At 56.7% G+C, this 24,747-nt stretch overlaps 2 protein-coding genes across 6 annotated transcripts in view; both read right to left on the bottom strand.

The window, feature by feature from the left end:
- Positions 1-1,536: 1,536 nt before the first annotated feature.
- Positions 1,537-7,816, bottom strand: UPK3B (uroplakin 3B). 2 transcript variants are annotated; one of them, XM_029949358.1, is made up of 7 exons: positions 6,545-7,816; positions 6,288-6,437; positions 5,828-6,065; positions 4,490-4,569; positions 3,531-3,660; positions 2,865-3,074; positions 1,537-2,358 (listed from the first exon to the last, which is right to left on the bottom strand). In XM_029949358.1, exons 1-6 carry the CDS (start codon positions 6,627-6,629, stop codon positions 2,915-2,917), a joined length of 843 nt encoding a protein of 280 aa, XP_029805218.1. In that variant the 5' UTR covers positions 6,630-7,816; the 3' UTR covers positions 1,537-2,358; positions 2,865-2,914. The 2 variants fall into 2 exon arrangements, with proteins under 2 accessions (XP_029805218.1, XP_029805219.1); XM_029949359.1 differs by lacking the exon at positions 1,537-2,358 and adding an exon at positions 2,367-2,757.
- A 1,033-nt stretch (positions 7,817-8,849) lies between these two features.
- Positions 8,850-24,747, bottom strand: part of DTX2 (deltex E3 ubiquitin ligase 2) — a 35,083-nt gene continuing 19,185 nt past the window's right edge. For 3 of the 4 annotated variants that reach the window (XM_029949921.1, XM_029949923.1, XM_029949924.1), the window contains 7 exons: positions 22,172-22,281; positions 17,288-17,428; positions 14,177-14,250; positions 12,689-12,847; positions 11,887-12,048; positions 10,579-10,668; positions 8,850-9,506 (listed from right to left, as the gene is read on the bottom strand). In XM_029949921.1, the coding sequence (XP_029805781.1) occupies positions 9,279-9,506; positions 10,579-10,668; positions 11,887-12,048; positions 12,689-12,847; positions 14,177-14,250; positions 17,288-17,428; positions 22,172-22,281 (964 nt within the window). In that variant the 3' untranslated portion in view covers positions 8,850-9,278. The remainder of the gene's footprint in view (positions 9,507-10,578; positions 10,669-11,886; positions 12,049-12,688; positions 12,848-14,176; positions 14,251-17,287; positions 17,429-22,171; positions 22,282-24,747) is intronic. The other variant, XM_029949922.1, reaches the window with a different exon arrangement.

The raw sequence follows: 24,747 nt of genomic DNA, 5'->3' as shown, positions 1-24,747 counted from the left end.
GGGCCAGAACACCCCCAGTCTGGCGGACTCACAGGACGGCCTCCCCCAGCCCAGGACAGGCTCCCATCCTTGTAGAATATTAACAACTTGTTAACATTCTGCACGCACCCATCTGCTAAGATGGTGTCCCCAGAACCCCCTTTTCCAGAAGGCTGCTCTGAAGTAAGCTGGGACACAGAACCACTTTGAGAACATAAAGTGCCTCCATTTTCCAGTCATCAGAACCCTTGAGCATGGCCTCTCCTGGGGTATCGGCCTCATCTACAATGTCCCAGTTCCTTGGGCCACCTCCTGAATATTCTGGAATCCACCTCCTCCTCTCTAACCCCCTTTGTCTGCCTTGATTCAGGTCTGTTCCGTTTGCCTGGAAGACCAGGCTAGTCCCCCTCTCCTTGGCCTCCTGGCTCCTAGTCCCTGCTGCCAGCCCCTGGTCCCTGCTGCCAGCACCAGGGCACCATCTGTGTCACTGAGGGGGAGACTGTTCACACCTGGTCTCCTTGACTCTTTCACTCTCTCTTCCTCCCTCTCTCCCCTCCTACTTGACTCACATCCATGTGCCCCTTAAGACTCATCTCAGAAGTCACCCTTGGGAAGCCCCCTTTACCTCAGTGGGGTCAACCTCTAAGCCCCCCACTCCCTCAGCTCCCACTTCACCTACTGTTCTGCAGTGTCTGTTTTGAGCCTGTCTTCATTGTCAGGCCCCACATGGTCAGATGGGGTAAGCACAGCTCCTTACAGGGCTCCGGGGTGCCCCGCGCACACAGGGGACATCTCTAGGGCTGTGCCTGGAATCCGCACAGGTTCCGGCGCTAAGAATAAGCCACGAGAGGGCCCTGGGACACACAGAACTTTGGGGCAACTCCCGCTCCTGCCTGATCCTCCGGCCCGGGGTTGGTTCATTCATGTTTTCACTCTGCAAACACCAGTGGAACCCTTTTCCACCTCGCCATACCCGCCTGGGCAGGCCCCAAGCTGGCTGTCTGGGCCCAGAGGGCCTCTCCATCTGGTGTTGGAGCCAGGCCTGGACAGGACAGCATGAGACAGGCTCTGTTGGACATAGCTGGTGAGGGCGGGAGACACTTTTAACCCTTCTCTAATTCCAAGAGGTCAAGAGGGACCTAGGTTCCATAGCAGCAGCATTTCAAAAGCAGCTGCTGAAAGAGGCTGGCTCCCGTAACCAGGTGTCACCCAGGATGCGGGAGTCTGAGCTTCTGACTGCATTTGAATCTGCTTTTGCCTGCACCTAGAGTAGGTGCTGCTGCTGATTGGGGTGCAGGTAGGATGGGGGACAAATTGCTAGGGACCAGGGTTCAGAAGTTTTGAAAGCAAAACCTCCCTGAAGTGTTGGCCTGGGAGGCAGTACTGCTAAATCCACAGAAGCCGCATTAGTGGTTGGCTTCTTGGCCCTGAGATGCAAGGTGGTTTTCCCTAGGGCCCATTAGGAGATGGGGCACCTCTAAAATACAGTTGGGACTGTGTCAAAAGGACAGGCTCAGGGCAGAGCCAGGGGCTGGAAGCAGTGAAGCCAGGCTGGGCTCTGGTACAGATGCTCCTCTCCCCAAACCAGTGCAGGCACCACTAGGGGATGGAGGAGCGAGACCGCGTTTATTCGCCTCTGAAGAGGGCGGGTACAGATGGGTCGCTGCCGGGTGCCATCCAGGAGCCGGGGGACCTGCATGCTGGGAGCTGCGGTCCCACTGGAGAAAATAGGAGTGGCCGGGGGACAACAGAGGCGTGGTGGTGGTGGGGCGGCAGTGAGCAGAGTGTGGAGGTCAAGTCACCCAGCCTCAGTTTCTCCATCTAGAAAATGGTGGCGGTTGTGTAGATTGGACAGCCCTCAAGTGAGAGCGTGACTGCTCATCTCTCTGGCTTGGCCGAGATGAAGTCTGGAGCCCTGACCTCCAAAATGTGGCGACGCCTCCTCAGCATCAGGTCACCGCTGGAACCTGCCAGCCAACGGAGTCAGGCGGGTCTGTGAATATGAGTGCGCATGCGTGGGACCGGCCGGCTGCGGCGCACGGGCGCCACCGTGAGGTCAAAGTTGGAACCACCGGCCTTGCGAGCAGACGGACGCTAGGGGGGGTCTAAAGTGTGTACTGCCTGATGGTGGGGGGGCTCCAGGGCCTCAGAGAGCCCAAGGGGTGAGAATCTAAGGAGCGTAAGCCCGACGGTATGTGACAGTCTGACAGCCCTAACAGTAACAGGTCACATCTGGACACGTGGTCATCTCAGGTCCAGAGTGGTGCGTGATCTCCCCAAGTTCAGGACTGGTTCCTCCTGAGGCTCCTTGTCTAACATTGGCAGTGGCATACAGCAGGTGCTTAATAAACGTTGGTGGATCGAGAATGAGTAAGCCATCTGTGTGTGCAATGGGGTTGGAAGAGGTGGAATCAGTGGTCAGATGGTCAGATGTTCACATGTGCCTCTACACTCTGACCTTCTGGCCACCCTCAGAAAGCACCTCTGCCCAGGGACAATGGAAATGACTCTGAAGTCTTCATTGCAGCCCCAGTCCTGGAACGTGGGACAGAGAGACAGAGGGAGGCTGGGACCTCATATTCCCAGTGATGGGCCTGGCCCAGTTAGTCCCCTGCACAGGGCAGAGTAAGGCCCCCCGCAGAACCCCTCCTGGAGCCCGGAAGTTTCTGGTCAGTGTGGCCTCTCCGCATTACCTCTAACAGAAGTAGGGATGGAAGTGGGGGCTGCATGCTAGTCTGACCATGACCCTCCCCCAGACTTGAATGCAACTTCAGTTGCCTGGAGAGGGCAGAACAGGAAAGAAAAAGGCAGGGCTGTGGGGCGGGGTGGGGCAGGTAGGGAAGTGCAATGGGGGAGGGGCATGTGGGCACGGGTTGGGAACTCACTGTGTACTCCCCCAAGTTCTCATGGCCCCGCCCCAGTCCGTTTGGCCAGGCTAGGGGCTGAGGCTGGGGAGGGGGTCCAGGCCAGGCTCACAGCCCACGGGTAGGGTGGCAGCCTCGCTGGGTGGGATGTGGTGGGTCATGTAGCGCTTTCCCTTGAAGGAGCCAATCCGCAGCTGCTCTGGGACTTCCTCTGGCCACCACAGGCTGGAGCTGGATGGGGAGAGGAGACCATACTGAGTCCCTGCTGGGGGGAGCCATCTGCCAAGTCGGGGCCTCCACCTGCAGTCTCTCCCTTTCCTTCCTTCCAGAACCTGCTTCTGGCCCACCTCCTCCATGTGGTTGCACTTACTACCCTGGTTTCAGTTCACTGAAGCCTCCTTGAGAGAAAACACGGCCCGGGAGGGAAAATGCTGGGGCCAAGGACACACTGAAGGACAGGGCAGAGTGAAGTGGTCCCTTCTCTGAACCTGTCATCAGAGGAGTTGCTGGGCCACCTCCCTGCTGTCCAAGTGAGAGATACTCAGCAGAAATTTCCCACGCACCCTGGAAGGGACACCACCAGCTCAGCCACACTGTTCCTAGAGGGCTTACAGGTGCTGGGACCACTGAGGGGGAAGGGGCTCCAGGTGGGGTGGGAGAGGGGCCCATGGGGATGTCAGCACTCACAAGCGCACGGTGGATGCTCCCAGGAAGGCCAGGAGCAGGAGGCCAGCCAGACAGGAGAGGATGGAGGTGATGACGATCATGTCACCACTTCGCCGCCCTGGCCACGTGTCGATAGAGCCCGGGGCCTTTCCTGTACACAGCGTAGGCTCAGGGCTGTCCCTCCGGCCCAGGGGCAGTCCCTTCCCCACTGAGGCTCACACTCAAGGCCTGACTGCCTCAAGTCCTGAGACAGCCCCCTGAGCCCACCTGTCTGTCCATCCCAGTTGGGCATCAGTGCCCTGCCAGCCCGGATACCCACCACCACTCCAGCCTTTTTCTTAGTCTCACTTTCTAGGCTTTTCTTGCCAACGTGCCCACCCACTGAACTGCCCATGGTGGGCAGAACTGCGGCTGATCTCAGGACCGACTATGTAGCTGCTGTGTTTCTGGAGCTTGGCATTCAAGGCCTTCAGATAAGACCCCCTTCCCCCCGACACCAACACCCTGGTCTCCACAGCCAGTCTCCCAGGTGTCCCTCACCCCAGACAATGGCCTTCCTACATGCAGTTTTCTTGGCTTGCTGGATCACTGGCCCCTTAGGGCCCTGCTGAGGGAAGCCTCCCAGAACCCACAACCCTGACTCTGACCCCAGCCTCCTTTGTGCCCTGGCCCCTCCCCCCGACAGTGCTTGGCCCAGGGCTGGGTCCCTGTGGGAGGGGAAGGCTGTTTCTGCCCACTACTGGGTTGGGACCTGAGCACCCAAGGGTTGGCATGAATGGACAGAGCTGATGTCTCTGCTAGTGAGGCTGACCCAGTACCCTCCTGCCCCCGGCAGGAGGTGGGCTGGACTTGGAGACTTCCTCCAGACCCCCAGCGTCATGGCAGCAGGGGGAGGGGCCGGCCAGGCAGGGCCATTTTGCAGAGGGTAACTAGTCCACAGGGGCAGACTGGAGCCAGAGCTGCCCCGCCCCCTGCGATACCTTGGTGGAGAGTAATGGGGTCAGACCACCTAGTCTCGGCCTGGGGTGAGCCCCTGGCGTCCATCAGGAGGAACTTCACCCTGGGGAGAGGAGAAGGAGTGAGGCTCAGAGCCTCAGCTGCCCTGGGCGGGGTGCCCACAGCAGCCAAGCCCCAGGAAGCAGGGGACCAGTCATGGCCTATGGCCTGGTCCTGCTCTGAGAGACCTCCCAGACCTCTCTGGCCATAGTGACCTCTGCCAGCAGCCCCAGTCCATCTGAGCTGTTGGTCTCCAGACTCCCTATCAGGTTTAGGGGCCCCAGTCACTGTCACATAGAGTGCCTCGGGTGGGGGTGGTCAGACAGGGCTGGGGGCCCCAAGCAGAGAGGAATGGCTGACCAAGTGATATCTAGACAGCCATAGAAGGCTCCCCAGTAGGGTCGGGCACCCTAAGCAAAGGCCCAAGGAGGAGAGGTGTGGTCAGGGCACACAGAGCCTAGGATCACAGGGAGGGGGCAGGCTGAGGGCACCAGAAGCCATGCAGACCGTGCCAGGTGGGGGGCTCTGGCAGGTGTCTGAGCATGGAGGGGCCCAGACAGGCTGGCATGGAGGGCAGCCAACTCTGGTGGCTGCTAGGAATGGAGGCAGGAGGTAAGATGAGGCCGAGCCAGGAAGTGGGCATGGGGGGAGGTGGGAAGGTGGTCCTGTCGGGGCTGGGGAAAGAGCAGAGGGAGGCTGTTAACGGAGGTGCCAGTCCAGCCCACACCAAGCCCCACCTTCCCTGCGCCCCATGCTGGTTCTCTCAGACGGATTTGGTCTCCCTGAGGACACTTCGTCCTGTCCTGTCCTGTGGCCCAGGCAGCCCTCAGATGGACACCTGCTCTCACTCTGGCTCCTCCGTGACCCTGACAAGCCCTTGGTGCCCTGTGCCTCAGTTTCTTCACCTGTAAAACTGAGCAGTAGGCTTATTTCCTGTTTCCCTGTCTCATACCCACTGATTGGGTCTGGACTCAGCCCTGGGCTCAGATTCCTACCAGATCTACTTGAGGAGGGTGGGGGGGACTACTGGCTGCACCCTGGAAGCTCCCCACCCCCTGATTCTGGGCCTGAGACCCCACCCTGCTCCCACAAGCCCTGTGGTGCCCACTTCTTCCTCATGGCACGTCTCCTGGAAAGGCCACATTCTCCCTGTCCCCCAGCTGGGATGAGTGCTGCTCCCAGACCCCACCAAGACTTGTGAAGGGGAGGGGCCTGCCAGCAGGATGGGGCCTTGGGGAGAATTAGGAAGGGCAACCCTGTCCCCCTAGGCCCCTTCTCCCCCAGCACAGGCCCTGTTCCAGGGCCCAGGCAGAATGACCCACCTGTAAGGTCCAGGGCTGGGGAGGGGGGTGTTGCAGTAGGGCGGCTCTCGGAGGTCAGCAAGGCAGCCAGGGTCATTGCCCACCCGCAGCAGGGGGATGCCCCTATTGCCATCCATGGGGTCCTCACAAGGCAGCTGGTCCAGGGAGAGGGGCAGCGTCATATAGTGGCCATCAGTCAGCAGCCGTGGGAAAGCTGGGATCTCAGCTAGTGTCTGTGGGTTCTGGAAGTCCCTGGAGGCTGCAGGAGAAAGGGACTGACAGATGGGGCTAGGGGATATTGCCCCATGTGGGTCCAAGCACCCCCCTCAGCCCTGGCTCTCCATGTCTTAGAGCCCAGAGGCTCCCTCCAGACACAAATCAGGTCACTTTGTCACCCTCTCAGAGCCCCTCAAGATAAAGCCCAATGCCCAGTCCACCTCCCTGCCCCTCTCCTCAGTCCCAGACCCGCACCGTGACACACCGTTGCTGAAGGCCACCACCAGCCAGATAGTGTTGGCAATACTGGCATGCCCATCCAGGACACAGCGTGGCTGCTCCAGGGAGAATGTGGTGGCTGTGACCTTCCCTTCCAGGTCCCAAGATGTTATCTGCGGCGTGTAGGGGATCAGCGCTGTAGCCACGGAGATAAGCATGAGGGTCCTGGGGCTACCTCTCCCAGTTGGAGGGGTGGGCTCCCAGGGTCTGTCCAGGTGATTTCATCCCAAGACCCCCACTCACCCAGGTTCATACAGGGTGAGGGCCAGACCATCGCCCCCATGAGGAGAAGCAGCGATGGGCCAGGCTGCCTCTGGGGGAGCCCCATGATGGCTGCCCAAGCTGGGGCTTCTTCCACATCCACAGCCTCGAGCTGATCTGGCCACCTCCTGCCGCACCCTCTCCCCTAACACCTTGACCCTGGAGGAGCTGGTTAGTCAGGCTTCCAGGCTGGCCAAGGGCTGGAAAGACCTGAAAATGTAAATGCACTCTACCCCTCCCAGGGGCCCAGCCTACCTTGAGGAGGGAGCTGGGCAGGGCTGTAGGTGGGGCAGGCCCGTGCCAGGCCCCATTGCCGGGAGAGAGGGGGATGCCACTGGACCCTCAGATGCCAGCCAGGCGGCCAGAGACTCCCGTGTCTGAACTGGGGTCCCACCCAGCCTCCCAGCCCTGGAGAGGACTCAGTCTCTGGAAACATGGGCTCAGGGCCACATGCCTGAGATTCCCGCACCCCAGGTGCCTGGAGCCTCCCTCTGGCCTTCCATCCCCACCCAGGGAGTGGGGAACAGAGCAGAGGCTCTGCACTGTCCAGCTCCAGCCCCACCACAGCCCCCCGGTCCTGCTGCCATCTCTGCGCCCTCCATGAGGCCACATGCTTGTATGAAGAATCTGGAGGCAGAGGAAGGAACTTTGACAGCTGACAAGCCTCCCACTTACTTTACTCCCTTTGGCTCTACTTTTTTTATTAATATATAATTCAAAAGAAGATGTAATTCACATAGTATAAAATTTATCCTTTTAAAGTGTACAGCTCAGAGGGTTTTCACAAGGTTGTGCAAGCATCACCAGGTTCAGAACATTTATTTGCAACACCCCAAGAGGACACTCTGTACCCATTAAAAGTCACTCCCCATTCCCTCCCTGCTCCCCCGGTAATCGTGCATCTCAGCCTCTGCAGACTTGCCTGTGCTGGACATTTCATGTCAACAGAGTCACACAAGTGACGTTGTGTGTCTGGTTTCTTTCACTTAGCATCCTGTTGTCCAGGTTCATCCACGTAATAGTGCGAGGTGGGACTTCGTTTGTCCTCAGGGCTGCGAACATTCATTCCACTGTATGGATGCCGGGCATTTTGTTTACCGGCTTCTTTGCTGACAGATCTTTCCGCTTTTTGGCTATTTTAAGTAACGCTGTCATGTGTGTTCATGTCAAGTTTTGTGTGGACCTGTTTTCAGTTCTTGGATACACCTGGGGTGAAATTGCTGAGTCATAGGGTAACCACTTATTTTTAAAATTTTTTAAATGTTTATTTTAGTTTTGGGAGATACAGTGCGAGTGGGGGAGGGGCAGGGAGAAAAAGAGAGAGAGAGAGAGAGAGAGAGAGAGAGAGAGAGAGAGAGAGAGAGAGAGAGAGAGAGAGAGAGAGAGAGAGAGAGAGAGAGAGAGAAAGAATCCAAAGCAGGCTCCAGGCTCCAGGCTCCGAGCTGTCAGCACAGAGCCTGACATGGGGCTCACAAACCATGAGACCATGACCTGAGCTGAAGTTGGACACTTAACCCACTGAGCCATCCAGGCACCCCTTTAATATTTTAAAGTAATCTCTACACCTAATGTGGGGCTCGAACTCACAACCCCGAAATCTAGAGTTGGGTGCTTTGCCAAATGAGCCAGCCACGTGCCCCCAAGACTCAGATGGAAAAAAATGCTCTAATATATAATATACTCATCTTTATATTAACACATCATAAAGTAGAACTTTTTTTTCATATGGAGAAAAGGGACTCGAGAAAGCAGAAGTATCCCTGGCCCACTGAGGACATGGCCCCGTGGCCCTGTAGTCCCAGGCCACAATTGCCGCCTCCAGGCAGACAGCAGCCTGGGGCATTTGATGCTCCCAAGAGAGCTGAGAAGGATTAGGACTTCAAGGATGACATCAGACCAATCCTGGCCCAATTCCGCCCCTGGCTCTACCAAGAGCCTGGCACCTGGAGCCGGTCACTGCATCCTTAACTGCTTCCTCATCTCTGACATGGAAAACAGCACCATCAGGCACACGTGCGCAGCGTTTTACTGGGGGAGTGAAGGGATGGCGGGCCTGGCAGAGCTGCTGGACCGCACATGGCAAGGACTGGAGTCGGCCATGGGAAGCAGCACAGGCCAGCGCATGGGCTCTCGGGCCTTCACTGCAGCCTCACTTTTGTCACTGGGGAAAACCCGAGTTGAATGGGCAGTGTGTGAGCTCCCCCCGTCCTGATTCGACGATGCCTTCTCACATAAGCACATGCACACACACGCAACCTCTCCAACCAACAAACACACCAGGGCCTGCTGACTTTGGCTATAGGGCATTTATTGCAAACAGAACATCTGAGGTATGAGAAGCTAACCCAGAACCCACGCCTGCCCTGGCCACGATGGGGGATGGGGCAGTCTCGCCTCATCCCACGCCAGGCCCCTGGCACTACGGACCCAAAGCAGCCCACCAAGGCCACAGGGCCTCCCCACGCACTGAGGTAGCTGCATCTTAAGCCTCCACAACTACAACTCCCCAGGCTTGCCCAACTCCTCTGTAATCCCAGGCCTGGAGGTGAGGACGGGGGCGGAAGGCGGGGCCCCCACAAACCTCACTGAGGAAAGGCACCTTCCCGCTGGCCTATCCCAGGGACAGCTCAGCCAGCAGCAGCGGGGAGAGGGCAGCTGGCTGCCAGAGGCAGGTATGGCGGGGTGGGGACAGGGCCAGCCAGGCTGGGGGAAGGGCTCACTGCTGCTCCAGGCAGTCCTCGGTCACCCCCTGGGCAGCCAGCTCAGCTAGCACGTTCTGCAGGTAGTTGGGGTCAGGGTAGCCATGGCCTGTCACATTGCGGTCCATCTCAGTCTTGTGGTGGATCTCGTTCCACACCACTGTGTCAGTCTCTCCCGTGGTGCTGGATGTCCCTACCGTGAAGATAAGTCGCCTCCTCCAGGCCACCTTCAGCAGCTCCAAGACCTAACCTCGAGGAAGGGGAAAGGCAAGGGAGGGGAAAGGAGGGAGGGCCTGGTGAACAAGTGCAAACCTGGGCATGGGTTTTTCAGCCTGGAGCAGCGGGTGGCCAGGTGACAGGGTGAGAGCATCTGCTGCTCCCCTCCTTCCCTGGTCTGATTTGCCCCAGCAATGAGGGCCAGGATGGCAGGAGCAGTCACCCACCAAATGCCAGCTGCGGGGTGAGGCACAGTGAGGGGTGTGAGACTCTCTGGCCCTTTGACCTTTACTGTGAACCTGCAGGGTCGAGGCTGGGCCACTCTCCTAAATGATCTCTCATCTGTAGTCCCGGGCCTGGGCCCCATCTGTTGGGATCCCCAGCCTTCAGCTCCAGTCTTGACCCCCTGGAATTCCATGTGCTGACCTGATTGCCCAAGAGGGACCCCCCACCTCAGAGGGCGTTGCCACCCACTGCATGGCTGCCGCTCAAGCCATACCTGGGGCCAGGCTAACTCTGCCCTGCTTCCAAGTCAGCCCTTCTCCAGGGAATCCACGCCTCTGTGCTCCCCTGCAGGCCAGGCTCACAGCAGCCAGAGGGCGCCCAATGCCTCGCTGCCTCACACTCGGGGGTTCTAGTCCTCCCCAGACTCCTCACACCCTACAGCCCAGCCCACCTCTGTGACTCTCAAAGTTGCCACTCAAGCTGCGCTGTCTGACCATAATGCTCTCCTTGGCCGCAGTGCAGAGGTGGCTTGCAGGCCATCCCAGTCACCCAGTCCTGGTACCCTGTCCCCACTCTGCCCATGGCGTCACAACTAGCCTGACTCAAGAGCAAGTGACTTGGCCTGAGAGGTTGCTAGAAGTGGTCTCCCTGCCCCACTGGTCGTCTCTCCTGGTTGAAGATGCCTCATGCACAGCAAGCAGCCCCGGGAAGGAGTGGCTGGCACCCCAGCCAGCCCCAGGAAAAGGTAAACAGGGCAGAGCAGGTATGGCCACCAAGCTGAGCCCTCCCCATCCCACCTGCTCAAACAGCCCACAGGCAGCCAGGCCCAGGCCTGCCAGCGGGGTGGGGGTCTCCCTCAGAGTGGTGGGGCCTTACCTTGCGGCCCTGGGCATTGTCTGGAAGGTAGCACTGTCGAGGAAAGCCCCTGGCGGTAAATGGCTTTCCGGGGTTGGGGTGCTCTGGGCCCTGAGAGAGGAACACAAACACGAGGAGGTGGGGTGCCCTGAGAAGGGCCCAGCAGCTGCAGAGACCCTCACATCCTGGCCCACCCTTTGCCTCTCTAGCTAGGGCAATGTCTGCACGCAAGTGACCAAATAAATTGCTGTCTCAAATCCTGCCCCTCAGAGACTCAACATGACATGACCTTCCCTGACCCCATGCCACTTGGCTTAGCATCACACACTCCTGTGAACGTCCTGATGAGACTGGAATTCATCAGAGGCTGGGGCTCCCATTCTGCCGGTGCCCCTCTGGGCACTGGGCTCTCTGGCCTAGAAGACTGGGCCTCCCTTCCTGATGCCCTCACTCCTTGTTCCTGATGGGGCCACAGCAGTGCCGGAAACAGTGGTGGCAAACTGGACAGAAGGGAGGGGGGCTGGAACAGCTGGGGCCCCTTGCCTGTGCCCTCTGCCACTCAGAGACACACCATGTCCACTCTACACTCCTCTCCTGCTCTGTGGTTCTAGGGTTGTCTGGAATGTTTTAAAAATTCACTACCTCCCACTGAGAAGAAATGAAAGGAAAACCAGGGAAAAGATGTGGTTAAACAAAACAGGGACAGCTCATCCGGCACATATGGGCCCACATGGGTCCTGGCCTTCACAGCCCTGTATCTTCCCCACCTGACACTGCTTAGAGGTAGGTCCTGGCCCAAGCAGGAAACCTAAGGGCCCAGGGCTCCTGTCTGGGTCTCTACTGGGATCTTCTGCTCAGGTTCCTGTCTTATTCTTGACATCAGACCCAGCCCTGCCACAGGCCTGGATCTGGCCGCCAAGCTGGTATCTCAAGGACAGTCCTCAGCGTTGGCACCTCCCTGGCCTCTGGGTTCCTGACCTTTAACACAAGTGTTCTTCCCGCTTACACACCTGGTCTCTCACCCAGCACAAGTCCAGCTAAGATGTCCCTGCCTCCAAGACACCCTCCCTGCATCAGGAAAGGGTTGGAGGCCATCTCTTGGATTCCACAGCCCTAACAGCTTGTTCTACCTCCAGACACTAGTGGCTCCCAGTTCCTGGGAGCTTGAACTTGGGAAGCCTGGGCATCCTGAGTACCCCCGGGGGGTGGGGGATGGGTAGGGGCCAGACTGCAGGAAGAAGAGCGGGGTAGGAAGAAGAGTGTCCCAGAATGAGAGGGACTGGGTCCAGAACTATCTGGGGAGGCTCCTCCTGTGCCAGGGCCCCTTACCTGGATGCCGTGAGGAATGTTGTAAACTATTAGTATCGTCCCGCAGTCCTCGTGGCCAGGGAGGGATACCTGGAACTTGAACACATCCATCTTCCCCTGGGGCTGGGTCCCGGTTTTCTCTCCATAGATGGTTTTGCAGGAAGGACACTGCAAACTCCCGTCCTAAGACAGAGCAGAGCACCCCAGACTGAGCCAGTGCCAAGAGCGCCCAGGCGTGCTGCCCGGCTGTCTAGGTGGGGAAGAGCCGCAGGGGCTCAGGTCAGCCCACTGTCACCCACCCTCCTTGCACAGAACCCTGATCCCAAGAGCATCCCTGCGAAGATGTCCTATGCCTGAAACTCCTCCAGTGGTTTTCATTAACGGGCTTGCGCGGTCCCCGGGGTGGGGGGGGCAAACATCGAGTAGGAAAATCAGGTTGATGAGCAAGTCTCCACGGTCTAACATATTTAAAATCAAATAAAAAACCCCGTGACCTTTCAACCGACTGTGCTGGCACCCTGGCTGGTGTGGGTGGCACAGCGATCTGCAGAGACAGGCCAAGCCGGGCCCAAAGGTCTGCCACATGACTCAGTTCTCTCTGTCCTCCCAACCTGTCCATTCCAGCTGAACTCCACTGAAGGGGAGCAGCCAGGTGTCACTTGCCACCCCCGGACCCCCACCCCAGCGGTCAACCCCTATCCGACAGACATCTCAAGGTTGCCTCACACAGCAGCAGCGGTCACCAGGTCAGATGTGACAGGAAAGGGACAGGACTCTGGGCAGGTCACACTGACCCCCAGCCCAGGGGCAGACGTGCGGGCACCTTGTTCCCATTGCAGTACATGGCCAGCAGGCAGAGCAGATGGAAGGCATGGCTGCACTTGACGAGGCAGCCCACAGCCACCGGCCCAATAGTCTTGCTGTCGGTCACATCACTGTATCCGGACACCATGGACAGTTTCTCCATACAGATGATACAGTCCTAGAAAAAGACCAACACAGGGCATGCTCACAGATGACCCCCTGCACCAAAACGGGGGGAAGGAAAAGAAAAAGCCTTGGTCTTCTGAAACGCCGGGATTACACTCAATTCTGCAGTGAGTGGTTCCAGATTCTGTGCCCTTAGAGGGCTCACTGTAGTACAGGGGACAACAGCAGCAATGAGCACGGGGGTGCATGGAGGCCTTGGCAGTAATAGGAGCACAGGTAGGGAGAGGAAAAAGAACAGGGCAGGCTCCTTAGAGATGCCCCCCCAAGCTGGGGGTCACAAGGGAAAGGACCTCGTCAGGTAGACAAGCACAGGAATGGACATTCCAGAGAAAGGGAAGAGAATGTTCTGAAACAGGAATCAGCACAGAGTTTGGGAAGGGTGGTGGCAACTGTAGGGGGTGAGGGGTGAGTAGGGTGTAAGAGACCGGTGGGACAGGACCAGGTCCCTGAAGGTTCTGATGGCTAAGCTCAAGAGCTGGGTTTCGTCCCACACGTCAGGGGACTCTGCTGAGGTGCTCTACAGTGGGGGCACCACCATGACCACGGCTCAACAGGCGGCAGCTTAGAGGGTAAGAGGCTGGCACAGAGCAGCCCAGTGATGCCAGGTGAGCACAGGGCAAAGACAAGGACACAGACATGTGCGGTCAAGTGGGAGACCCAATGATGACTTCCAGGTCACAGTCTAACACTTTACCAGCCAGACTTGCAGGGGAAAGGCAGGGCAGAGTCCAGGGTTCTGCACAGGCATGACAGCCCTTTAACCCACCGTCCAGAGTCCCCAGGAGGCCCCATTCAGATCAGAGATAAGTAGTGCTGCGGCCCCCAAAACAAGGCTCAGCACAGAGGCTTGGGTCCTACCCAAGCTGCTATGAGGGCCAGGCAGGCCCTGTAATTATAGTAAGGCTTGTTGCTCTTCCAGTAGCCAGAGGGGTAGGACTGCTATGGAGACAAAGCCACTCAGGCCGTGAGGGATGGGGCAGGCTCTCCCATCCTGGGCTCCAGGACCTCTACACACCAGGACAGCCCAGGGAAAGGAGCACACAGAGGCCTGTGAAGCTCTGCTCAGAACTGCAGCTCGCTGGCGGCAAAGCTAAGATCAGAATCCAGGCATCTGAAGGGAAGGCCGCCTCCCCTCGATAGGGCCGCCTCCTGTGGGAGTCTGGGAGATGAAGGCCGTGTACCCGGAGCACGGCCGGGCCCCAGACGCACCATGAGAAGTACCCTCCCCCCACCGCAGCAGAGAAAGGGCTGGTACCCTTCTCTGGTGCTACCCCTGGTCTCTAAACAAAATCAAAGGCACCAAGGCTCCTGGAACACATACCTCATCTGGGGCTGTCTTCAGCTCTTCGGTATAGTTTTTTATCACCTGTTCTGGCTCGGGCTTTGGAGTCCCTCCTAGAAAAGAGAGGAACAGAAGCAGTGTCCCAAGGAGTATGAACTGGGGACGCTGAATCCAGAGAGGAAGAGGACAAGCCGCCAGAAGGGACATTCAGAGGGGCCAGGATGGGAGGGTGAGCGTGCAAGAGGAGACGAGGCACCAACGCGGCTGCTCAGAGCCCTGCCTGGCAGAGCCCGGGAAGCGGCGGACAAGGACTGGAGACAGCTGCCGGTCCTGGCCCTCAGGAGCTACGTGCTGGGCCTCCACCACGTCCCTGCGCACATTCAGTCAGGGAGCTGAACCCAGGCTCTTCAGAGGACACACAGAAAAGTCAAACAGCAGCTTCTAAAACAAACTACTCTGGGCCATGTTCCGGCCGTAGGGTCTTCCTCAACTGTCATTACTCCAGTGGGAAAGCCAAGGCAGAAGTTTCAGGAGCTGAATGTGCAGTGGGTGCCCACCCCCATGGCACACAGATGCCCGCCAACTGTGGATGATGGCCACGCTGACACGGTCACGACAAACCCCGGTTTCCTCTTGCCTGTCTGGACCGTGGGGTCTCGGTGACACGCCAACTCTGGAAAGGAGCCAAGGAGCAGCAGGAGGGGCACCCCAGCCACCCCACTCCTCATGTGCCCGCCCACTCCTCTGTGCACATATGCATGACGCTGCACCTGCAGGAGCAGTGAGCCCTGCACTCCGGTCCCCACGCCTCCGAAACAAGAAACTCCCGCAGCTGCCAAGACAACTGGCCAGGCCCGGGTGGGGTGGCGGCGAGGGTCTCCAGCCAGAGGCAGCGGCAGAATCACAGAGAATGGCAGCAAAGCCATGCGGGGGCAGAAAGGAGGGACCAGGGAGACCAATGTGGCCTGGGAAAGCAACCCTGTGCAGGGCTCCATATCCTGCCTCCAAGTCACAGGGCAGCTCCTGGTCCTAGCCTCTGAGTCCCCAGGGATCCCGTGTGAACCCAAGCTCATAGCCACCAGCCCATGGCTGCAAAGACATACAAGCCTGAGGGCTCCACAGCCAAGTGCCCTCAAAACCAGAGCAGGCTTGGGGTCAGCTCTGAAGGGAGCAGAGGCTGGGAGCAGGCGATGTCAGGCTTGATTCTGGCCCTCGTGCTGGGACCAAATCATGTCACCTGAATCTCAGTTCCCTCACCTAAAAATGGAGACCTAAATCCTGACCGAAACTGTGATTGTTGTGAAGGTATGAACTGTTGTTACCTGAAAGGCAGTGACTGGCAAATGAGTATTACCCTCTCTTCAACACACACACACACACTCCCCACCCGCCTCACACACACAAACATACCCCCACCCCTCCCCATACAAATATACCCCCCCACACACACATACAAACGTATTCCCATCTCCCACAAACATACCCCAACCCCCACACACATCCATCCCCCATACATCCCCACAACTATCCCCCACACCCATCATACACACACCCCATCCCCCACAAACATACCCACACCCCTTCACACACACACACCCATCCCCCACCCCCTCACACACATAACCCCATCTCCCACGAATATACCCACCCACACACACCCATCCCCCACAAATATACCCCACACCCTTTCTCTCTCACACACACACAGTCCCCCACCCCCCTCACACACAGACCCCATCCCCCACATACCCCATCCCCCATCACACATGCACCCCGCACACACCCATACACACAGATACATCTCCCATCTCCTTACACACACAACATATCCCCATACTCCCTCGTATATATACCCCGCACACACCCATACACACAAATGCACCCCCACCCCCACACACCCCACTCTGTCACATACAAACCCTCCCTCACACACGCATCCCCCCCCACCCCCACCCCCCGCATCGGCCCCGAACGCATACTGACACACACAGATTTCTAAGCCACTGACTGGTCACTGGTGAGAATGGCCAGGCCAAAGCACAATGACCACGGCACTGGTAGCCGTCCTCGTAGCTGGAACTCTACTCGAACTGAGGGAAGAGGTGTTTTAGAAAAGCCTGGTGGCTATAAGCCAGTCTCCAGAAGGCCCCCAGGACGCCATCTGCCACAACTAGCCTGACCAGCCTTGGGCCCACCTCCGGCAAGGGCCAGCTCAGCTCCACATCCCATGTGTCCACTACTCGCCCTTGCCCAGGGAGCCTTTTAGAACCAAAGGTAGCTTTCCATGAGCCATGCTTCTCAAAGGGGGCCAGCCATGTGACCACCAACCCCAAGAAACAGGTCAGACAGGCAGTGGGCCATGATCAGAGCAGCCCCCATCACTGTGATGGGCACCTCATGTGCGGGTTTCCTATTCCTCCCACAACCAACCCGCTGAGTAGGAGGTACCGGCTCGTGAATGGAGACACAGGCGTGAGATCACAAAGCGGTGAGCAGAGAAGCCAACACTAGAACCCAGGACCAGCTGAGCCAGAGTCATGTTCCCTGCTCACCCCACCATCCTGAAGGTCACTGGGCTTTCAGCAGTCTGTGTGTCCCCAGCCCAAAGCTGGAGGCAGAGCCACTATTGGCTTTACAAATGGCAGGCTTAGACCCTAGTACCTATAGGCCCTTTCATGTGAGTCTGCCTAGAACTCCCTACGCCTTCCATGGTTCTAAAACCCCTTCCTCCCCAGCTGTGTGATGGACAGGCAGCACAGTGCTCACTGGGGGACCCCTCTGAAGTAGGCCAGATAGGGCTGGGGGCCTTTCCTGAGACACATGCTAGCGTCGGTGGGAAAGAGTCAGTCCCATCCTGAGCCAGCCTCACCCCACAGAGGACCCCACAGAGTCCTCAAGAACAGGCCCCTCACACTCCAACTGTGCCAGGAAGACAAGAGCTGAACTCTGGGTCTTCAGTGTGAAGTAGATTCTGGGAGCCACCTCTGTGCTGAGGGCAGGGAGAAGGGCCACTGAGCCCCTCCCCTGGGGGGTAAAGGAAGCGTAGAAAGGCCATGGGAGTCAGAGAAGAGCGATCAATGCAGGAGAGTCAGAGCCAGCAAGACCCGGAGGCTTAGCAGAGGCCAGAGAGCATTTGTGAGCAGGAACTACCTTTCATGGACATTTTCCTCAATCTCTTAACTGAGCTGTGACTTTTAGAGGCCAGACAGGAGGCGGGAGGGCTGGCGGGCTGGGGTGCGCGGCTAAGACACACAGGGAGTCCAATGGCTGACATCAGAATACTCGTCATGCCTACACGGGGTGCGAGATCAGACATGCAGAGAGGGGAGAAACGTTAGAAGGAGTCATTCGGCACGTGACGTCCACAAAACCCGGCCGAGTCCAGCTGGCACTGTAACGGCCATCAGGACCCACCGATCTTCCTGAGGACTTGGCTGCTCCAGGCTGCCAGGGCCTACTTGGGCGTGCTGGGCTAAGCTCCAGGCCAGAAACCAGTGGAATGCCTGGCTCATCGGAGCCCTGACCCAAGTTCCACGGGTACCTGTACAAGCAACCACCCAGCCCGCACTCATGGCATGCAGGGAAGGCGGTGGTGCACGGCCACTTGCCTCAGGAGGGCGGAGGGCAGGAAGCCATCCCAGGAAGCCTCCTATGCGGTTCTGGATGGGGTTTCCCTGTGCCAGGAGCAAGGAGGGCAGGGGGGGACACGGAAGGACGCAACCAAGCTACGAAGATGTGGACGGGCTCTCAAGCTCCCAGTCCACTCCGTGTTCCCTCTGGCTGTGCCGTCTTGGCTCCTGGTCACCTTGCCTCCAGTGGGGTGCTGTCTGCTTTCTGTGCCCCATCTGGTCTGTCTAAGTGCTGTCAGTGCCCTCGCTAGGGTGGGTAAGCAGGAATGCTGGCCCTGGGACCTGCTCCCCCACCAAGGCATCCCCACGGCCCCTGCTCCTCTGGAGCAGCAAGGGTCCCGGACCGTGGCCACCTCCTCTTGTGCCCTCAGTCAAGGCTCAAACAGCCCCTCTACCCTGGACGGAGCAGGGTGGCCATACTCACGGGGGAAAGGCCTCACTCCCCAGCCTGGTGCTCCACACACGCCCATGCAGGACTCTCATCCCTCACCGCTCCCTGAGGACCCAACACATCATCGAACACAGCGTCCTCCTGCTGCAATCCGTGGTCCTACTACACCCTCAGCCTACCTTCTGTCCACAGCACCCCTGCCTAATCCCCCCTGCCCTCTGTCTACCTCAAAAACACCTCCTTCCCAGGAGAGCTCTGGGTTCTGCTCCGTCACCTCCCCGAGGGCAGCCTGGGGTAGGAAGTGGAGAGCCCGCAGGGGCCAGGCAGCTAGTGCTGCCCACTCCAGGGGTGATGCAGATGAGTAAGGGGAAACCCAGCCCTGGGACCTGGCTGGGCCAGCCACTGTGGCCTCTACAGAACAAAGACTAATGTGGCAAACATGCCCAGTCAAGGGCAGAAGCAGAGGCCAGCCAGCAGCCTGGCAGCACAGCAGAGGTAGGCAGGGTGCACTGTAGCAACCACGCACAAGAGTCACAAAAGTCCACATTAGAAGACCATGGCTGCACCCAGGCGCTTGCTCGTCAGGTAATGCAATGCCTCCAGCATCTTAAAGTTGATTGCTTCTGAGCTCAGATGTGGGTCTGAACCTGATGTCAGGTGGATGGAATAATGACAAGCAGGCATGGGGATAGAACAATGGAGGGGACAGGAACCATGCCTTAGTAGAGCCCTGGGCCTCTGTATTGACCACAACCTCCTCCCCCAACACCCACTGTCTCACTTCAACCAGACCTCTCCCCAAACGTCACCTAGGAGGCAGCCCCTTCCCTGACCACCCATTCTAAAAAGAGCCATGTCCCCTCCATCTCTGCCTCCTTTACCCTGCTTAGCTTTACCTGGAAGGACTCTCATCTCTGTTTTGGAGACTGTTGTCTTCCCCGCACTGAGCACCCAGGGCAGGGCCCAGTCACAGAAGGTGTTCATGGCACCTGCCTTCTGGGGAACCAAGATATCCCTGAATGCTGCCGGGTGGCCACTGTAAGGCCTGCATGACCAATACTTCTGCTCTGCTCAGTGCAGGACCCCCTTCCCTGAATCCAAGTCACGGTCACAGAAGTCTCAACTTAGAAACCTGCGGGGAAGCAGCCCCTGCTCTGTGGGTCTGTCTTCTTGTAAGAACGTGCGAGAACCACCCACACCTAACTTTGCAAAAGCAACATCCACTGGACAGGATGAGGTGGGGAGACACCAAGTGGGGGCCATCCATCGTTCCAACAGCAGGGCTCAGAGACAGCCCTTCAAACTCCTCACATCCCTAAATAACTGTAGCAGCTTGGATGGCCACAGCCTCTCCACTCATCTGAGAGGATCCCTGCTTATCTGCCAGAGCCCTGAGAGAGCAGTCCCTATGGAGGTCAGATGTGCAATCACCTCCTGACACCAGGGGTCGGCCCTTCGTCTACTGACAGGGGCTTGGGACCAATTCCGTCTTGACTCTGGCTTTGCCGAGCTGGGTCCTAGCCAGCCCCACTCCTCCTAGCCACCCAGACTCTGGCAGGCTATAGCTGCATAAAAAGCAGACCCCCCAAGGAGAGGGTGGGCCATGGCGCAGCCAGGGAAGCTGTCACCTGAGGTACTCCCAGCCTGACCTGGATGTGGCTCCTTGGTGGACCTCCTCTGCCAGTGTAGATGATCAGTTGCTTATAAACCTTCCCCGAGAACCCTGCGTCCACCTCTCTGCAGCCTGAGTATTCCCAAATCCGTAAACATGGCCGGGGGCAAAGACAAGGTTCTCTGGATCCTACTTCCTGGAGGCTGGCTCAGGATCTCTCCTTCCCTGGCACCTTAAACTAGGGTCCCACCAATAACCACAAGCCAGAGGCTGTGTGCAGAGGAGGTGGCATCTGGCCAGTGGCTCAAATCTCTACTCTGTGCTCGCTGGGACCAAGTCCCTAAATATTGGAAGTCTGTTTCCCCAATGAGTGAAATGTTAGTTAAAAGACTTGCCTACCTCCTGCATCGATCTAAGAGCGAAAGTGACACGGGACATTGGAGACAATCTAGGATGCAGACTAGAGAGGGTCCTCAGCCTCAAGAGCAGAGGAAAGGGAGCAAGCGCTACCCAATCCCCAGACCACTTCTGAGAGGCATTCAGAAAGGTTATTATAGGGGCGCCTGGGGGGTTCAGTTGGTTAAGCATCTGACTTTGGCTCAGGTCATGATCTCAGTTTGTGAATTTGAGCCCTGCATCGTGCTCTCTCCTGTCTGCACAGAGCCCGCTTCAGATCATCTATCCCCCTCTTTCTCTGCCCCTTCTCCACTCGTTTTCTTTCTCTCCCTCAAAATAAATAAATAAACTTTAAAAAGTAAGTATTAGAAAGGTTATTATAGCGTCTGTATTCAAGCCTTAGCAATTACAGAGCTGAGTGGAGCTGGGCCATGTGCAGGCCAGGCCCGTTCACCCACAATCTTTCTCCAATAAGACCACCACCACACACATGCACATGCGCACACACATGTAGACACGCACACACACACACACAGGTCTGACTCACGTATGGCATCTGATGCCACAGAAGACCTAAACTAGGGAGGAACTTTCCAGTCACCACATCTTTGCTCACTATTCTCTCTGCCCCCGCAGAAAGCTGATGGCTGAGCAGCTGAAGCAGGTTCCAGAGGACCCCACACTCCTGTCTTCTACCACTTTTCTGATTGGTCCCTCCATTTCCTTCAAGGGCTCTTTCCAGAATCCTACTTACAGTCTCTGTAAACTCATACATTCCCCCCATGGGGACAGAGACCAACCCATTCCACCCTAGAATGTTCTTCTGAGCTGCACATCCAAACTCCCACTGCCTATGGGACAGCTCCATGGGGCTACAACCACAGACAATGCCCCTCCCCACTTCTCCCTGTGCTCTCACCAGACTCCAGACTGGCACAGCATAAAAGCTAAGAGCCCAGGTTCTGGTGCCAAAAATGCCTGCGGCTAAGTCCCATCTCTGCCAAGGGCTGACTGGCTGATCTTGGGAAGCATCTGGAATTCTCTGAGGCTATTTCCCCAAGTATGTAATGGGAATAAAAGTTCGTACCTCACAGAGCTGTTACTGGGAAGAAATGAAAGACACATGCAGAGCCCCTACTTACTCCTCAAGAATGATCATGATGGGTCATAGCACCACAGCAGCAACCGCACACTGGGCCCCCTTCTGTTCCTGCTCTCTCACGGCCCACCCAAGCACCAAGTCAGAAGTTCTTACCTCCATGATGGTCGTGGCCCAAGTCAGGCCCTGGCTGGCTCCGCTGAGCCGTCATGTCGGGCCCCACATGGGTCTCCCTGCCCCAGGCCCTCCCCTTGAACTCCCACTGTCTACTATGGTGATTCACCCTAACATACAGACTCGAATTATCTTATTCCCCTGTTTCAATCTCACTACACTCCTCCCCTCTAGCTTTCCACAACACGTTGCATTTCCCATTAATTGAAAAGCAACTTTCAGTAGCTCCCTAAACCATAAAAGGAATCTAAAGAACAGTTCAGTGATGCATGGTTAACAAACGATTCAGCTGGACACAAAGCCACTTAATTCAAAACGTAACTGCAGCCAAAAGAGCTCCAAGGTCCCCTTTAGGGAAATGCCTAAAGCGTTTCAGGGCAGAACAGTAACTCAAACCGTAACTGCAGTGACGGGAAAATGTAAAAGACGGGGAAAGGGCCACACCATGGTACCCACTGACATCAGGCAGGACTCCCCTGGAGAGACAAAGGAGGGGCCACCCCACACCCACTCACTGAGGATACACACACCATCACCTATCACCATCACTCATCACCAAAAAGAGGCACTGCCCCCCCCAGGGAGCCACTGTGGCTTTCCATGAGAAGAGAGAAGGTAACAGGACCCCCCACTCCACACTCTCCAACCTCAACCAGCATTCTCCCACCACTTCCATATCCTGCCCCCTGCCAGGCGGTCTGTTCTGGAACCCAGAACCCAGCACGGTGCCTACCTGCGAGGGCTTGCTGGACCCGGCTGGGCTTCGGCATCTGCACGGGCACAGCGGCAGGGACGGCAGGGATGCTCCCAGGGCTGCTGGCAGGACCGCTGGGGAGGGAGGCACTTGGGGAGAAGAGACAACAAAGCTTACTGTAGGAACCAACTTAGCAGAAACAAGAGCCAGAGAAAGACCAAGATAGGAATATTCCTGGTGTTGCTGGGGACCCTTTGCAGCTTCACTTTGCATCGCTGCCTCTGTGTGAGTGAGGATGTCAGGGTTTTCTTTTCATTAAAAAGATCCTGATGTTTGGAAAGAGAATCAAAGAAATCTGAATTTCAGCACTCTTAGACCCAAACTAACCTACAGAATCTGAATGTTGAGGATGTGAAGCCCAGAGCCAGCCCCACCACCACTGCCGCAAAAATCAAGTGGGAAAGTCAAACTCCAAGCCATGCATTGAGGAGCCGGGAAGCATGGACAGGCGGGGACAGAGCAGTGATGGATGGGAGAGAAACTGCTGGGGGTGAGCCTCCGTTTTTTCACAAGTGATCAAGAAGGAAGCTTTAACTGTATTAAAAAAAATGTTTTCCTGGGAAATTCAGACTCTGAAGACAATACTAAAAGGATTCTGAGCTCATTCGCTTTGTCAGAATGAGGGCTCCATGGCACCTGAAGAGGGGAAATCCCGTAGCAACTGTTCTAACAAGTACTCAAGACCAATATCACTAGAAATATGATTAATCAATCAATACCAGGAACCCCAGAAACAGTACTCTGAGAAGCAGAGAATACCGTTTTGTGGTTCCTGTCAAGCATGAGAAACCGACAAACCCAATAAGGGACATTCGACCAAGTAACTCTTTAGAAGGGTCACGGTTATGGGAGATAAAGGAAGAACTCCTACTAAGAGGGAGGAACGGGAGAAAAACTACATGCGGAGTGGGGTCCCCCAGGATCCTGGGACAGAATGGGAACAGCAGCGGGAAAACGGGTGAAAACCGAGAAAAATCCTTAGTTAATAGGAATGTATCCATGGCAATTCTGGGTTCTGACAACTGCACTGCAAGTATAAAAGATGTTTACGAGAGAAGTCAAGGAACGGAGATATGGTAACTGCACTATTTTTTAATGTTTCTATAAATCTAAAACCAATTCAAAATAAAGAAAAATATTTTTGTATTTTTTTTACTCTTCTTCTAATGAGGATTTTGCTTTGCACAGTCTCTATGTTTGGGTCATTCACTTGGTTCTAAGCCATTCTACTTCTCAAGTGATAATAAATGTATGCAACTCCGGTTTGGGAGGAGCCCCGCACTGGAGATCAGTTGGCTGAGATGGCCTGAAACGCCTGCCAATCCTCCGCCGACTCCCCACAACCCAATTCACATGTCTTCTAGCCCATCCCTGCCAATGTTAAAGATGACCACACCAGAACGGTTCTGAAACTCTTCTGCACAGTCCCTGCAGAACCCCAGAATCCCCGAGGACAGGCTCAGGTCGTACTGTCTGTTCCATGGGGCCTGGCCTGGGGCTGGAAAAGCGCTCAGGAAATGGAGGACAGTTCTCATCTGCTGTGCAGCCCTTACAGCTGTCAGAGAACCAACAACCTGCCTGGGTCCCACAAGCGCTTCAGGAAGATTCCCCAGGTTCTCTACCACTGGCCCTGGGTCACAGATCCCACTGGTGGCAGCTGCATGGAGCTGGCTGGTCCTGCTCTGAACCAGCACCTCACATTCAGCTGATCCTGAAGCTGCTAGGGCCCTGCACAGGGTTCAGAGCCCAGCACGCGCTTTAGGATTTGTCTGAGTGAAGAAAGAGGTTGTTTTTTCATTTCTCGATTGTTCTTCCCAAAGAGAATAACCTGTGTGTCCACACTACTCACATCGTGGGCCCCTGCCTGCCTTGGCTACACTCAAGCCCGAGGAACAATGGACCTGGCTCCGGAGTGCTCTGCTAACGCAGGGGAAGACTGGCTGTTCAGAACACCTGGGCTAGGGTTTTGGTCCCATTAAACTGTTTGATTTGCAGCAACCACACCACCACCCCCCCTTCCTGAGTCTATTTCTCCATTTCAATTTTTTAAAGCAAGGTAGATAATTTCTGATGGTCTTTGCAATTCTCAGGTTCTATAAGTGAAGAAATTCCAGAAGGTAGAGCCCTTCTAGTCATGGGCTCAGGCAACCTTCCTGGCCTCCCCTATTCCTGGGTCTGCCTATGGGGCCCAAGCTGGCCTTCCTGCCTAGGACTATCTCCAGGAGCTTCCAAATGGAGCTCAGAACGAGACATGAGGATTTCCCATCTTCTGTGAAGGCGAGACTGGACAGTCCCTGGGTAAAGGGCAGAGCTGGGAGGCTGGACCAAGGAAATGCATAGCCTCCTGCCAGCTCCCTACAGGCAGGTGAGCCAGCACCGATCAGCAACCCTGTGCAGCACGTGCAGTATGAAGAACGTTACATGGGGGGGTCTGGAGACCCTGCTAACAGCACTCGCTCCGGCTTAAAGCTGTGTGCCCTTGGCCAGGTCGAGTCCCCTTTCTGAGCTTCAATTTCTCTATCTGTAAGATGAGAATAATTGAGAAAGGCCCCTGG

The sequence above is a fragment of the Suricata suricatta genome, chromosome 8, assembly GCF_006229205.1.
Source record: "Suricata suricatta isolate VVHF042 chromosome 8, meerkat_22Aug2017_6uvM2_HiC, whole genome shotgun sequence".
Taxonomy (NCBI): domain Eukaryota; kingdom Metazoa; phylum Chordata; class Mammalia; order Carnivora; family Herpestidae; genus Suricata; species Suricata suricatta.
This window is presented reverse-complemented; position numbering and strand designations above follow the sequence as displayed.